Below are 16,598 nucleotides of genomic sequence, written 5' to 3'. Positions count from 1 at the left end.
TATATTCCAAAATTTTAAAAATTTAACGCAATTTTAAATTTAAATGTTATCTTTTTGTAAATTTTAAATATTTTCCTTAAATTAATTAAAATTCAATAATTTTTTAAACTTTTATCTTGATTTTATTGACGTCGTTACCAAGTTAAAAGGTTATCATTTTGGTTCATAGATAATTTTATCTTTTCCTTTTAGTTTCCATTTTGTACACTAAAACATTTCCTTATCTATCCAAAAAATCAAAATATTCACGATATCGTCATTTTTATTAAAAAAAAGCATTTACTTAAAACATAGTATAAAAATAAACAAATTAACAAATCACACTAAATAATTAAAATTTAATACTGTACATTTTGATTTAGAAGTCTTATTTAACAATTTCTTTATTATTACTATTACTACTTTGATTTAAAACGACTAGTTTATTTCCGTTTACGAGCGATAAACCACATTCGGAGTCGTTGAAAGTTATTCTAATATTTTTTCTTCTTGTCGCTCGCCATCTTATTCTATTTAAAATCGGTTTGTATAAAATTATTGTAAATAATGGAACTACTAATAAAATTAACACTACACCAGTCCATTTAAATATTGACGGAATGTTCAAATAGATCTTTAAAATTATTTGGAAACTGTATGGTATTTTGGCTTTTTGTTGTACCCATAAAACTGGAATGTAAAGTTCTCGAGGTAGATTTTCAAACATTCTGCAAGAAAAATAAAGAGAAATAAATTTAAAAGTGTGTGTGTTTTAAAAATAGAGTTAAAAAAGAATTTTTGTTCAAAAGGTGTAATTACTAAAAGAGGGAATTAAGAAAGTTAATAAAATCAAACTTCTTGAGAAATTAACCAAATTCCAGAAATGTTCGTAATTAAAAATGTGGCCTAGTTCATCTTAATTTGCAAATCAGATTTTAAAGCTTGCGCAACTCTGATCAATCATGATGTGATTTAATAAAGACTGACAATTTTGAAATTTTAATAAAAGCTTGTTTTAACCATTTTGTTCTGCCTGCATTTCTTGTGATGCAAACATCTTTCCATCTTTTTTGGTAAACCTTGGCAGATTACTTCTTTCGATTCTTAAACATGCACGTTCCAGAGTCTCCTGCGTGTGCGTATCAATCTTGCCACACCTTTTATCTCGAATTGATCCTGAAATTTTTTGCTTCTTCTCTGATGCCATTTCAAGGGATTGTCATCAAAATGGCTATTTCATTGGTACGCACCACCCTTGTAATTTCTGCTGTCTGCCCGCATATCTTCTATATCGTCACATTCGTCCAAAATACAATCTTACTATGTGAAATTGTTTTGTACCAAAGCATGCAACCATGCGTGACATAGAATTTGGTACAACTAATGTTAACATGAATTTAGACAAAGCCTATAATCACAACCACTAAAGAAAAACGATCTGCTAACTTTTAAATCCAAATTACTGGTTTGTAGGCGTAAATGACTTGGCTCAAAATAATTCTCAGGTATACGATATATTGAGATATATGTCATCATTGATCTGATTCAGGCTTTATATATCCTCGCTTTGTTAACCTATGCTCTGGTTTTCTGGAGAGGTGAACAACCACTTTCAAGGTTTATACACAAAAAGAAAAGAGCAGATGTTGAAGAACTTGAAGAAATAGAACAATTCACAACGGAGGAAGTAAATGAAACAACCAAAAAACGACAAATCAGCAAGTCCGGATAATATCCTCAATGAACTGCTGAAGTAGGGAGGATAAAGATTAGAAAAAGAAATTACAGAGATGGAGAATAAAATAATGCAGGACGTACAAACTCTGGAGAGCTGAAGAAACAGTATCACTATTTCACTCTTTAAGAGAGGAACATTCTCAGACTCAGATAATTACCGAGAAATTGAAAGCTGAAGAAACAGTATCACTATTTCACTCTTTATGAGAAGAACATTCTCAGACTCAAGGAATTACCGAGGAATCGCTCTCCTAGACACATCTAAGAAGCTATTTTCACATCTTCTAAACTTACGCCCAAATAAGTGTAGTCTGTTACTTGCTCTATCATGTGGTCAAGATTACATCTGACTGGTTCTTTAGTGATTACCATAGTTTTTGCTTTGGAAACATTTATCTCCATAGCCAATATAGTCCATCCTTTGTGTCAGTAATCAATATTGCATCCTGTCGAACGCCATATATTTTTGTTTTGGAACAAATTCGCCCCCGCAATATAAAATGTCATCGTCAAAAGATTCACTGTGTGGAGCGGAAGTATCTGATAGCTCAGGTTTCTAGACTTTTTAGGATCCAATTTGTGATCAGAAGAATCATTAGGATTGCTTGGCACAAATTTGTTCCCATAATCTTAAAACGGCTCTTTCGTTCTTATCTGAGAGAAAACAATTTGTGTGATGTGATGAAATATGTATGATTTACGTGACAGCTACTGATAAATTTACTGCACAGGGTAATACCAGGTTAATACCACAGTGTACATAAGGTTTTGGGGATTTTTGTTCTTCTCGTCGATTCACTTCAATCAATTCTGGTAACGTGATCAGAAACATACCAAGCTGATCTTCAGGATTTCGTATCGTTCATTAATTTAATTCTGACAATTAAAGTTCCAGCAGCTTTTGTCAATGAATAAAATTTCGAAATTTATTCTTAATTATAAACAATTTTCCTTAGTTTCTTCTTTACATCATTACGATATAATTGACTACTAGAAGAAGGAACTATCTGAAATAACGTCTTATTACAATACTTGTTAATGTGGAGTTGAAGTTTAACGGTTTAATCGTTATCTTAATTATTTTTTCTTTTCATTACAACCTTTCTGTCAAGTCTGAGTTTAAAAACCCAGACTAAGGGCCGGTTTATCAATGTCGAGTTAAATCTGTTAGATATGCAACTCATGGATAAACTTACCTAACAGATAACCACAGTGAACCGTTTATCCAGCAACTTTCTACCCGGCAGGCAGCAACCTACGAGATAGAACATGGATGGTACCGCTGAGTGTTAACATTAGAAACGGAAATGAAACGTAATTGGTGAAATTTGAATAATTGACTTTAGTTTATGAAGTTGATATAAACAGCTGATCGTGTTTTGGAGGTTATCATTCCTGTGTGCTTTCGGTATTGTGCTTTGTTTCCGAAAACCTCTTTTATAATGGAATTCTTACATGAATATTTATTAGACAGCGATAAAGATGAGGATATTGTCCAACTCTTAAATTATAAACGACGACCATATATTATAAAAGAAAGACAAAGTCAAAACCACTTTGAGGAGTTGGACGACCACGTTTTTTTGTTAGATTTCGGTTAAAAAAGGACACAGTTTTATCAATCTTGGTTAAAATTAAGACGAGATTATACTATATTAGATTATAGATTATATTATAATTTTTTTTTAAATTACTAGATTATTATTTATTTTCTATAACATTTTTATATTCGTTTGCCAAATCCATCAGCAAGTTCTTTTCTGCTGTACTAAAATTTGATGATCTTTTCTTTCTCTTGCTTATCCATCACCACAATTATAAGCTTAATTTATTTTTGACGTTATATTTTGATTTTATTGTCATTTCCTTTCACCAAGCAACCAAACTTGTGCTCACATTTTTTTGACAATATCTAATAGGTAAACCCTTAACCAGTCACTTCAATCTGGTGGGTATCCAAATGTCATATTTATCTATAAGATTACCCTAAACTACGGGTGGATAAACGATTCGTCGACGTTATCTATCAGCTACAATTTTAATTGACAGATAAATCGTCTTAACTAGATATTAATAAACCGGTCCTAAATCAAGTCAAAACTGTATATCTCATAGATAACAAATCTGTAAATAACTTATAATTGCTGATTAAATAGGGAATTCATACCAATAAAGGTGGCGCTCAGAGTGACTCAATCTAGTCAAACATGTATATACCTCATAGATTATTAATCTGCAAATAATTTTTAATCGCATATTTTTTGCATAACCAAAATGTTTGCTAAAATGTTTTATAAACGTTACTTAATTATAAATTGTGGAGAATACATAGCCTGAAGAGTAAGCTGGATTTAGAAAAAACCAGAGCATATTGAGATTATAAACTAAGTGTTGGATATATTTTGAACGGCGAATTTATATTATTTCTAAAAATTAATGAGCTGTGTCTGTTCACTTTCGTTATAGTACAAATATAAGCAAAGTTCAGTCTTTTGGACATTTAGTTGGGTGATATCCTTTAGAATAGTATACTTACGAAACATAATCTATTTTCTCTAATAAAACATTTAATTGGAAACGAGCTTCAACTTCTAAAGGAATCCCAGTTGTCTAAAAAATCAAAAATTTTATTACAATATCAAATTAATTTTTATAAATTTTATTTACCGGTTCAACAGTAAGATACATTTGATGTTTTCTCTCATCCGGTTGCATTCCATCAACGCTATTGAGATAGTATTCATCTGCACCGAGAAAATGTGGTCTAGAAACAAAGCCTGGAGCTCCAAATTTACAAGCAGATACATTTACAGCTCCGTACGGCGCCGAACAAGAACCTCCAGAGCAATAACACGAATTGTGGTCTTCTACGATATAATAATAATGTCACATTATTTTGATGAAAATATTATTAAATTAAAATTTATTTACTTGTTGAGAAAAATCCATCGCCAAGTTCGTATCTATATCCTTGTATTCCATTAATTTCTTCGTCTTTAACATAATCTAATTGAACGTATCGACAAATATCGGTCGAAAAGAACCCGATTTGATTACGCTTTCGATTGGGACCAAACATTTCTCCAGCTGGACCTTTAATTTTATCACAATCGTCGTGATAAATTGACATATTACTTTTGTAATTCCAATTTTTCATATGTCCAAAATTTTCGCCACTGGAGTACATATTGAAAACACCGTCAATATCAGAACTATCATTTCTCTACGAATAAAAATCATATTTAAATAAAAATTTCGTTGAGAAATTTAAATCGATTAAGATTTAATTAACTATTAAGCAACTTTAATTTGGTTGAATTAGTAATTTACATCTAATAACCTTGAGGTTTAAGAATGCGACCGTGGTGTTGTCGGAATTATGTATAAATTATTAAAAATTATCTAATAAGATTGAGATAAATTTAATATTTATTAATAAATACAGTTAAACTTCGATATAACGGATTAATACGGGGAAGGGAGTATCCGTTATAACCAAAAGACTGTTATATGAAAAATTTAACACGAAATTTTCTAGTTCTAGGTCTAGTGTTAGTTCTAGTTTGAGTTAAATATATAACCATCTAACACTGAATAACAACTAAAATTAGAACTAACACTAGACCTATAAGTAGAAACATACAGAAGTCCGTTCTAACGAGGTCCGTTATATCGATGTTTTATTGTATTAATAGTTTTTAATGGTTAGTCAGATTAACCATTGTGCAAGGACGTATAATGAGTTGACTAGTTTCATTTAAAATTCTTACCTTATAAAACCAAGCGAATTTATCCCAATCGGGAACTTCGACTCCATGAAAATTTGGAACTGTTCTTGCCATAAGAATTAATGGATTATCGTATCCAAAAAATATAAATTCTCCTGCTGTTTTTGTAGTGTACATTTTTTGAGAAACGGTCCTTAAACTCCAATCAAATCCTTTTCGAAGCACGAAATTCCAATCTCTAATAATGTAACTAGCTGACTACAAAAGTAAAATAAATTAAAATCAAAAAAACAAGGATAAAAAAAAAACTTACAGCAGCAATTGCATTAACAGTTGTTATGTTCATCGATAAAGGCGCAACACTCATTTCTTCTCTAAAGAAAAACGTATGTTTTTGTTTAAAAGTAACCGTATTGTTTTCATTGAAGGTAATATTAACTCTTTCTTTAATTTCTTCGAATACAAACGGTCCAATTTCGGTGAAATGTGGGTTTACATCCGGGTTGTATAATTCGTGAGGATTTGTCCAATTAAATAAAAAGAATTCCAAAAATATTGGTATCGGATTTTTTTTCCATAAATCAAAAGTTGCAGAATTTCGAAGTGATAGAACTGAAGCCATCGCTAATTTTGATAACCAAGGATAAAGAAATAACATGCTTACTCCGAAGACACCCATGAAGCCCAAAACTACCAAAATCCATGGTTTTCCTAGTTTCGTTTCTGGCACAACCATAATTAATAACCTTTAATAGAAACACAAACTTTTATAAATAAAAAGAAATTTTATTTAAAGTATAAACACTAACGTTAAGATTTAAGTTTATGAAATGTATGTTCTCTAATTACTGGTCATTACTTAATATGTCATAGAGGTTGTTATTGCTGAATTTTAAATGTGGGATGAGGATAGTTAACCTCTTAGGTTACTTTATCGAAGAGATTTTTTATCTTTATATTATTAGATTAATCGCTCCGTTTACATGAATACATAACATAAAATGGTTATGAAGTATAAAAATGTATGTTCTTACTAAATTTTGTTAAGGCACTGATAAATTTGATTAAACGAGTAATGGTTTTCGTATTACTAATATGCAAAGTTAGTAATCACGCATATATTTCGGAATTACTGCACGACTTGTTTTTCATTTTTATTAGTGCATTACAAACATAAGTCTGACAATTAATTATTTTTGACAGTTAAGTATATTTTTAAGAATCAAAAATCGATTATTGTACCCAATGAAAACAAAAACAACAACTATTTAATAACATTAAAAATTATTATCTCCAAAACTCATGGTTCTGTTTAAAAAAGGATATATTAAACTAAAGTTGTGAAAATTTCATAAGAATTGATACTGAAATCAATTTTTAATTAGTAATGAAAATTATCTATGATAATTGATAACCTTAGCTCAAAAACTGATAACTATTCCTTTTAAAAGTCGACAGTCTTTTATATTATAATAAATCGAATTGATACAATTTAAAAAAAATTGACCTTGTAACGTGAAAAGTTTGATGAGTGTGATGATTTCTAGAATTATTCATATATTAATTAAGCCCTCTTCTTGTGCTGTGGAATATTCTAAGGTCTAAGGTCATTTAATTGAAACTGGTGTCTTTGATTCGTTTACAAAACGGTATTCCATGAATTCAAATATTTAATTCGTTGAGACTTGAAGGATGTCTGGAAGATCAGCTAAACGATGTAACCATATTTGAAACCATCACACTTCAAATGAAAAGTAACAGAAATGCCAAGACGCAGATTTCGAAAAATAAAAAGCCATATCAAAATTTTTATTCGAGATATGTCTTTTTGTGTGACGCAGAACGTGATGAACTGGGCTAACGTTTTTTCCCAAAGAACACTTAAGTAGATAAAACGCTTTTAAGACTGGGTCGTAACCCAGATTGTAACTGCAGATATTAATTAATTCAATCCAATTAAGACCATTTTCATGATATTAAAGTGTACCAACTCGAAAATTTCCTTTGCGGTTGTATTAGACGTTAAAGGTTTACTTATTTTACGAACCTATAAACATTTCTTCTCCGGCAGAATTGTTGTATATATGCTATAGTCAGAGAAATACATGGAGTTAATAACGTGTTTTCCAATAGGGACAATAAGAGAATGGATGAATAGACCAGAAGACAGAAAGGTTAACACTCAGACTACCCAAACGGAGACTGAGGAGATGAAGGAGAAGGAGAGAAGAGATGAGAGATAAAGGATAAGAGATGCAGTCTAATTCGAAGAATGGACGGAGGTGGCAAAGTGGAAATGGGAAGAACATTCCTGTACTGAAAGAAGTAGAACGAGACTGCGAAGAAGTGGAAATGACTAGAATAATAAAGACAAGGAGCACGGAAAGAAGAGATAGAGAGGTAATTGTGAAGGCTAGAGTGGGTGAGACAGAGAAGGAACTTTGGGACAACCTAAACAAGATAAGAGAGAAGCTAAAAGATAAAGACACGATAGCAATCCATGATACAAGAAATATGACATTGCACAAACTTAGAACAATGGTAGAATTTATATTCAGATAGATAAAATGATAGATAAAATGCCAGGTAAAAGATAGAAAGAGGTGGAAGTGATCGAAGAAATGATCGACTTTGAGGGTAGACCTGCGATTTCAGAAAAGCCTACAACAAAAAGTCTAGAGGGGTAAAATCGCAAGATCAAGTCATGTCACCGCCATGAGATATAACCACATATTCAAGTCGTTCATGCAAACATTCATTGTTGCGTTTGTTGTGTTGTGATTGATCTGTATCGTCCGTCAATGACGGTGATGACTTCACCAACGTCGTTTATGAAAAAGTAGGGACCGATGATGCCGCTGGCTCCAAATCCGGTAACCTTTTGTGGATGAATTGCCACCTGGTGAATGTCGTGTGGACTGGCATCGTCCTATATACGGTCATTTTGCTTGTTAACATAAGCATTCATCCAAAAATGCACCTCGTCGCTAAAGATAATTTTGTGGTTAAAATTTGGGTCCTCTTTTAAACGCTCCGAAGCCCACACAGCGAACAAACGGCATTGGCTGTGGTCATTAACATTGAGTTCTTGAATCAGTTGAATTACTTTCACAGCGAGGATGTTTTTGGCCGATCTGGCGTTCCTTTAACATTTAGCCACCAAACGTGCGTCTTATACATGAGCGAAACCTAAAACCATAATTAAAAAAACATCTAACTAAATCTAATTTAGCATGTGGCGTACATTTAGTTTATGATAAAAAAAAATCTGTTCGGAAAAAATTTAGAAGTTATATTATGTTGGAAATGTTTGAAATGGAATTTTGGTTCCAAAGATTCCTGTACTATTACTTCTCTTAGCCTTCTATTATTATCATCTTCCTGATTCTTCTTTTGCTTTTATTAAAGTCATATACTGTTTTTCTTCTTGCATCGTTCATGGTGTTTCAATAGAGGTGACCTTTGGTCATTTCCTATCTTAATCATCCTGGTCTCTTCCGCTCTTTGAATGTGTTCATTCAAAGGGATATATTTTTTGAAACTTTTATTGTCTTTTCCGTAGATATTAGAATATTATACCAATCGGTCTTTCTTGAGAGTCGATATAGAAGTCTCTGCAGGTTGTCTCTCTCTTGCATACTTTTCCCACTATCTTATCTCCAGCCATCTTACTTTCTGGTTGGCTATATTCCATGGTGTTTTATTATTTTGTGATAGATTTCATCTTCTGGCTGGCATCATCTTCTGCAATTCGTATTCTGTTGTTTTTATCTGGATGCTTCTATGTATGAAGGGTCGGTGTTTCATTTTAATTTGAGATCAGATGTTTGTAGAAATTTTCAAATAAACCTTTATTAATTGTGCCTAAATTGTACAATTGGATGCCTAACTCCTTTAAATGTCTTAGCCCACTTACCTTTAACAGTTTATTTGAGTCACTATAATTAATAATAATAATTTGCTTCAAAATGTTACTTATTGTACCATGATATCTCAATTCGTACTTGAGATACGATGTTTTAAGTTTTTATTTTTTAAATTTAGAACAATCTAACATACAGAGTTGAGTTTAAAAAATCGTAGGAACGACGTTTATGGAAAATAAGAAATTATTTATGGCACACTAAATCTCTATTAAATTTGCTTTAAAATGTTTGTTATTTCATCATGATATCTCAATTAGTTTTTGAGATACAATTTTTTAAATTTCTGTTGTTAATAAAGATGTAGAGATGAGCTTAAAAGATCATAACAATGAAGTTTATGGGAAATAAGAAATGTGCTTCAAAATGTTACTTATTGTACAACGATATTTCAATTCGTTCTTGAGATACGATGATTAAAGTTTTTATTTTTTAAATTTAGAACAATCTGACATACAGAGTTGAGTTTAAAAAATCGTAAGAAGGACTTTTATGGAAAATAAGAAATTATTTATGGCACACTAAATCTCTATTAAATTTGCTTTAAAATATTTGTTATTTCATCATGATATCTCAATTAGTTTTCGAGATACAATTTTTTAAATTTCTGTTGTTAATAAAGATGTAGAGATGAGCTTGAAAGATCATAACAATGAAGTTTATGGGAAACTAGAAATTATTTATGGCACATTGAATCTTCAATAAATTTGTTTCAAAATGTTGCTTATAGTGTCATGATATGTCAATTCGTTCTTGAGATACGATGTTTTAGATTTTTTTTCTAACATACAGACTTGAGTTTAAAAAATTTATTAAGTTTAAAAGTTATTAATAATAGTTAGTAACATTTCTGTTCTACTATTTTAGACTGTTATTGTAAGCAGCGCAAGATACTTCAAGGAACTTCTTCCCTTGATTAATCTGACATGGTTTTGCTTGAATTAGAACTTATTTTATAATAATTTTATATACCTATGTCGTAAAATGATCAATATTTGTCTAGATTATTGTTTAAATACTCAAATAGTTTTCAGAGAACATTAATTTAAAGAAGCTTAAAGCATACTCATTATACAGACAGATAACTTATTATATACCGATGTATATTGGATTGTCTATCTTAATGAATTTTAGGTTCAACTGATATACCTATGTTAAATAGACATATAAAAAAACAAAAAGTTTATGTTAATATTAAAAAAAATATAAAAGCAACATTATTTATTTATATAAATTAAAATGTAATCTATATTTTATGATAATGCTTAAAAATCATGTTACCAAAAAATCTAAGATATCTTATAACTAAGGTTGAAGTAAGTTGTTATTGTTTAGACTAAGAATATTAAAAAAAGAAGTAAATTTTAAAATTTAATCTCTATATCCGTATATGTAAATGACGTTAATAAATAATTGTTATCAATAAATGCCCGCGTTAGAACTTGTTTGATTTCGAAGTTATTTTGCGAAAGTTGTACGTTTATCGCCATCAACACGTTTGTTGTATCTATAAGACGAACTAAAAATAATAAAACTGTGATGATTGGTCGTTGACCTTCTATTTATCTGTTAACTTTACGCAAGAGGTAAAAAACGTTTAAAAATCGTTCATTTAATAATCGCCCATCGTAATTTTAATAACACCAATTAATGTATTCACTACTATATAAGCTGTTAATTAAATGTTATTCCATACATTTTTTTAAAATTTTATATTGATTAACTGAAAATGTAAATTGTTCTTTAACTCGAATAAATAAACTTTTCAACAAATCGATTTTTTAATTTAAATTCAACGTACTAACAACGTGCGATTTTAGCATATTCACGTTAAAAATTTCAATAAAGAACTGACCTTTCGATTTATTTTTATTTTAACACCAAATATAATAGTTTACTAATTTGCCAAGATTATTAAAAATAATTACATTCAGAATTGTTATTTTAATTTTTATCAGTCGTACCATATGAGACGAGCTCAATGTTTAATTATACACATTTTTTTCTAAGACGTTAACAGTCGTTGTAAAAAAAAATAAAAATTGTGATTACTTTTGAAATATTACATTGTAGTTAATTTGATTTAAATTGGGATTAAAACGATATTTTATGGCTCGTTTGAGGTGATTTATAACACTAAGGTGATTTCTAATATAACGAATGTGCTTGAAAATATTAATTTGATAAAAATAAAAAAACATTTTTTCTGATTTATGTTTAATTAAGTAAACAAATACACGTAAGAAAAATAAGTTGTTTGCGGCAATTTCTTGTTAATATTTTCCATTATTTTTTTAAGAGGTTGTTTTTATTAATAACAACAATAAAGTTAATGATATTAATAAAGTTAATAACCTAAGACATTTTTTAATAATGATTTTTTCAACAACTTTTATTTTTTTATGCTTTTTTTTAGTTTTGATAAATATTTTTAGCCTGTTGAATTTGTTAATAGAGTATTTAGTTTTTTCATATACAAAATTAATTGATATAATCATAATATATCTTACACTTTTCCTCAATTATTGAAACTTTCGAGACTAACGTTCAGGATGCTTCTTAAAAATGCAAAATTGCAAACCACAAAGATAGTTAACAGGATAATAAAATAGAACTTACACCAAAATTCCCAGACTCATGCATCACAGCCCAAGAATAGGAGATCTATCAGTCTTCTGACCGGGAAGTAGAAGATTACTGAAAGAATTCTGTTGGAACGACTGCAAAGAGAAGTAGAAAGGAAGGGATTTCTACCGAAGAATGAATTTGGTTTTAGGGGACGTAGAGGAGCTGTTCAGAAGTCAGTGAATTTATTAGCTCGTTAGCACTTGTCCAGAAGAAAAGATATCAGAAACAAAGACGTCTGGCAAGATGGCCTAAAGATAATTAAGGCTAACTTACAAGACAATGTGGCAGCTTCCTTTCTGAAGAATAGATACTTACAGGTGAAAATGGAAGATAAAGCGTTCAGCGTAAGAAGAATCTGTGAAAAGACTTGTGTAGTCGAAAAATTGAAAACAAAGTCACTCCACTGATTTGTATAGTCTGATTTTGTGCGAAAGAAGGATGTTTAACTTGGTGCCTTTCTTTTCACGTTTTCTACAGTAAAGTATAATTTATTATTATTTTAACATATATTTTACGACGAATAAACAAAATGTTAACTGAAAAATGCTTATATTTAAAATAATATTTCTTTGAGGAAACTATTATATTGGAATTGTAAAATATTGGAGAACGAGTCGGTGTATTGGGTATTGACCTTTATATATAAATAAAACTCATTGATCCAGAAGCTGCAACTGCGCCGATAAATCACGAGTTTTATGTCAAAACATTCAAGATACACACATTGTTTCAGATATTTTGTTACATCTGACTTTTTTTTTGAATACACAACCTGTCAAATTAGGACGAAAAAGAAAAATCCTAAGCCAATTTAAGCTTCGCTTAAAGATGTTTAGCAAAACTAATATAAAGATTAAAGCTGTTTGACATTTGCATAATATGCATGGCGATAATAGCCTTTTTAGAAAATACATATATGAAGTAATAAATTGAATGTCATTAATATTAATATACACAATAAAAAAATAGATGTTTTAAAATGCGTTTTTACTATTGTATATAATAATATATCTTAAGTTGTTTCTTAATTTCTAAAAATAAGCTTTTGATGAGTAGCCACAAAATAGAAGTTTTCTTGTATTAACTCTAATAATTAATTTATCTAGGATTTATAACATAGTTGATTTGAGTCAAAAGAGTTTGGGAGATAATAAAATAGGTCGAAAAATAAATCCGTTATAAATCCATGTAATGAATCGAATCTTTTAAAAATGGAATTATTTTATAGTTATTTCGTAACCTTAACGATTGATAATGTCGATAACGTTTAAATTTCGCGAGTAAACAGTTCTCTTAAATTGCAACTAAATACAATAACTTTAATATTATATAATTTATTTTTTAAGATACAAGTAGTACTCAAAGGTACTATATAAATACTTGAAAAACGAAATAAAAATGTTACCAGAAAAAACAAGTTATCTTTTCAAAATACTCTTCGAAAACAAACTTTGTTTATTTATTAGTTTAAAGTATTAGTTTATAAAATTATAATGAATGAAATTAAAATAATTTTATTTTACTTACCTTAAAATTACAACTTCTTAAAAATTTTTAAGATACACGTTACAATATTTTAAATTAATAACCATAAAGTTTATTGTTATTTTATGTTGGAATACACAAGGCACATATTACTGTTTTATTTTATACAATTTTTGCGATAACAACTAGTTGAGTCTCCAAGCTGAAATGATTCTCAGTTTAATTTATATTAACGTTTTATCAAACCGCTCAGACGACATTTGTAAATTTTGCCGTCGTTTTTTAAATTTTAAAAACAACTCAAAGTGGAGGTGGTAAAATGTAAAAACGTAAGAAATACGTTTTATTTTTATTTTGAATTTGGTGACTATCTCAATTTCCCTGTTTGAGTGTGATCGACTCAAATAACTTAGAGGGGGAGCATTGAAAGTAAATTACTAATTTTTATTTTTCTCGATCAATTTATTTCAAGGTTATAAATCTTTAATATTTCTTGGTTTCATTTTCGAGGCAAATTAACATTTTAACCAGTTTCATAAATGAACGGTACTAATTTGTATGAATTTTTTTATTAAAATCCTGTCTCAGATAAAAAAATTAGTTAAAATATTCGTAATATATTTTCCATTTGATCATCATTAACGTTTTTTTAAATTTTTAATTGACCATTTAAATATTTAGGTCTCTGTCAAGAATTGTCATTGAAAACTTTGAATACATTTTCATACTCAATTTATAGATTCTATTATAATATTAGGGATATTATATTTTTTTATCAATTTCTGCTAATGCTATAAAATTCCATATGTATAAGTTCAAGATCTTCGATGTTGATGTTGTTATAACGACAAATCTCTGCCAATATCTGGTTAATAGTGGCTAATTTTGCATTCCACATTCGGAATAATCCCTTGACGACACTCACGTATAAAAGAGACCTTGCTTAATGGCAAAAACAAATTTATCCTTTAAACAATTTAAATAACTTTTATTCTAGCTTTAATCAAAAACTATAAATTTAAAAACGTTAATAGGAGTTAAATTGTTAGTTTATTACCGACGGGAACACAAAATTGTTTTGAATAACAAATATTTGAATGCTAGAACCAATGCCTGATGATACTACAAACAATAAATAAGACAAATTTTAACCTTATTATCCCTACAAGCTCGAATAATTATAATTAAATAATAGAATTAAAGATTTATTAAAATTAATAACCAGAAAAAATTAAAATCAATTAATATTTGTAAAAAAAAATTTAAAATTGTTCTTAAAAAATCATTGAAGTATTAAAATTCCTAATCTATAAATATAGCCATGTTAACAATTAAATTTTTAAATGTTTACTTTTAACGACTTTGTTATTTGAAGTAACAGATCATTACATGATCTATAACGTTATAACTCAACATTAGGAAATCGCTATTTGCACGAGCATAACAAATTTTATTTTGTTTTGTTCATCAAACTTTAGTTTATACTTGCAAAATGTATTTATTCAATGAATGAACTCAAATTATAAAGTTACTATATGTATAAAAAAGTTTAAATGAATGAAATATATAAAGTCAGTTAATTAATGTGTTGCTTATAAATAAAATGAATATTTTACTCGCCTATTCGTTTGATTTGAGATTTTATAATCAACTTTTTCTATATTACGTCGATTGACGCACTAGATGGTATCTAATTTGACCAAAAATAAAATTAAAAGTATGATTTATTATTAATCTTTCGGTTTTATGGAAATATAATAATATATTATCGTCTGTGGATCGTTAAAGTCAACAAAAATTTATTGTTAGATTTTATAATTCGTTTCTTATTTAAAATCATTTTCGTTTTAATAAGGTGTATAATAACATTCTTGTTCTAAATCTATTGGACAAAATTAAAAAGAAATAATTTGATACTTTTTCACAGTTCTTTTTTAAGTTTAAAAATTATCAATATGTTCTAGATTTGAATTTAAATCTCAATCATATTAAAAAAAATATATTTTTTAAAAATATTTTTAAATTAACCTTGTCTTTAAAAAGATTAGAGGTTGTTGACAATAAAGGGGAGTAATCTTCGGTATAACGGAAGGTCTGTGGTTGTGTCTGTAGTTACAATTACATAATAAGTATCTGATAAATTAAATATTAAATGCAAAGTCATGGTATTAAAATAACATCTTTTTGCATTGAGAAACATAAATTGTTTTTTTATTTTGGCACTGTTATCATTTATTTTTTATTTATTTTCTCGAGCTTAATTAATTCCCATCAGAAATGTTTACACTAACAAAAGAGAAAATATCATTTATTGGCTATCGACCTATCGTAGTTGGTTTTTTCGCCTAAAAACGTAAATCACATTTTATTAACAAGAATTATACTGGTTTACAGTGGTTTTGTTGCCCTTGAAATTTAAAAGACATACTTAGGTGATCTGAGCATGTCTCCTGTCACGTCCACGTCCAAAATCATCCAAAATGTTATGTTTGAGATTTTCGGTATATGTCAGGTGTTTTCTCATTGTTAGCTGACATGATAAATGTGGGGCTAGTTTTATGTCTTACAAAGTTCGAGTTTCTATTAAGGTATATTCATAAAGGGTTGCTTTTGTGAAAATGGTTTCTTCCATCTTAGAATGAGGGTGAATATACACAAGATAAAAATGGGCAACATTGTCTTTAAATGGGATTTTGCAAGTATCAGTAATCCACCTCTTATATTGTCATTTTGTGTCCGTTCTTTTGAATTACATTCCAGTTACGATATTGTACTATTTGGCCCGTTTTTGTCTTCGTTTCAACAAACAATATGCACGAACAATTTTACAAAATAAAAATTACAAAAATATTGATGGTAATTCCCGAGAGGAAGTAAATCTATTTAGGGAAATACTAATCGGTTAAATAAATGTTTTCATTTACATCAATTTTATAAAACGGAAATACCGGAGGTTAACATTTTGAGTTAATAGTAGTGTTGTTGAAATTTTTATTATCAATCTTTGACGTCTCAAAAAGATTAAAGACATTTTCATTGAAACTGTTCATTAACGACTTTGTAATTACTGTTTACTTATATGTAGGATTATTATAAAAAATATTTTATTGGATTCTTT

The 16,598-nt window shown here is 28.9% G+C and overlaps 1 protein-coding gene across 3 annotated transcripts; it reads right to left on the bottom strand.

Annotated features, from left to right (window-relative positions):
- Window positions 1-244: 244 nt before the first annotated feature.
- On the bottom strand, window positions 245-13,688 carry LOC111428790 (protein croquemort-like). Of its 3 annotated transcripts, none has more exons than XM_071194398.1 (7): window positions 13,523-13,688; window positions 5,758-6,190; window positions 5,487-5,702; window positions 4,648-4,939; window positions 4,384-4,583; window positions 4,253-4,326; window positions 245-707 (listed from the first exon to the last, which is right to left on the bottom strand). In XM_071194398.1, exons 2-7 carry the CDS (start codon window positions 6,178-6,180, stop codon window positions 368-370), a joined length of 1,545 nt encoding a protein of 514 aa, XP_071050499.1. In that variant the 5' UTR covers window positions 6,181-6,190; window positions 13,523-13,688; the 3' UTR covers window positions 245-367. The 3 variants fall into 3 exon arrangements, with proteins under 3 accessions (XP_071050499.1, XP_071050498.1, XP_071050500.1); XM_071194397.1 differs by lacking the exon at window positions 13,523-13,688 and adding an exon at window positions 11,987-12,112; XM_071194399.1 differs by lacking the exon at window positions 13,523-13,688 and adding an exon at window positions 6,254-6,413.
- Window positions 13,689-16,598: the final 2,910 nt, after the last annotated feature.

The sequence above is a fragment of the Onthophagus taurus genome, chromosome 2, assembly GCF_036711975.1.
Source record: "Onthophagus taurus isolate NC chromosome 2, IU_Otau_3.0, whole genome shotgun sequence".
In the NCBI taxonomy this organism is placed as follows: domain Eukaryota; kingdom Metazoa; phylum Arthropoda; class Insecta; order Coleoptera; family Scarabaeidae; genus Onthophagus; species Onthophagus taurus.
This window is presented reverse-complemented; position numbering and strand designations above follow the sequence as displayed.

Coding starts and splice junctions, on each gene's coding strand:
- LOC111428790 (XM_071194397.1), bottom strand. CDS start 12,006: ATGAGTCTGGGAATTTTGGT. Junction 4,584..4,647: donor CGATGGATTTTTCTCAACAA/GTAAATAAATTT, acceptor ATTATATCGTAG/AAGACCACAATTCGTGTTAT. Junction 4,327..4,383: donor TGTATCTTACTGTTGAACCG/GTAAATAAAATT, acceptor TTGATTTTTTAG/ACAACTGGGATTCCTTTAGA.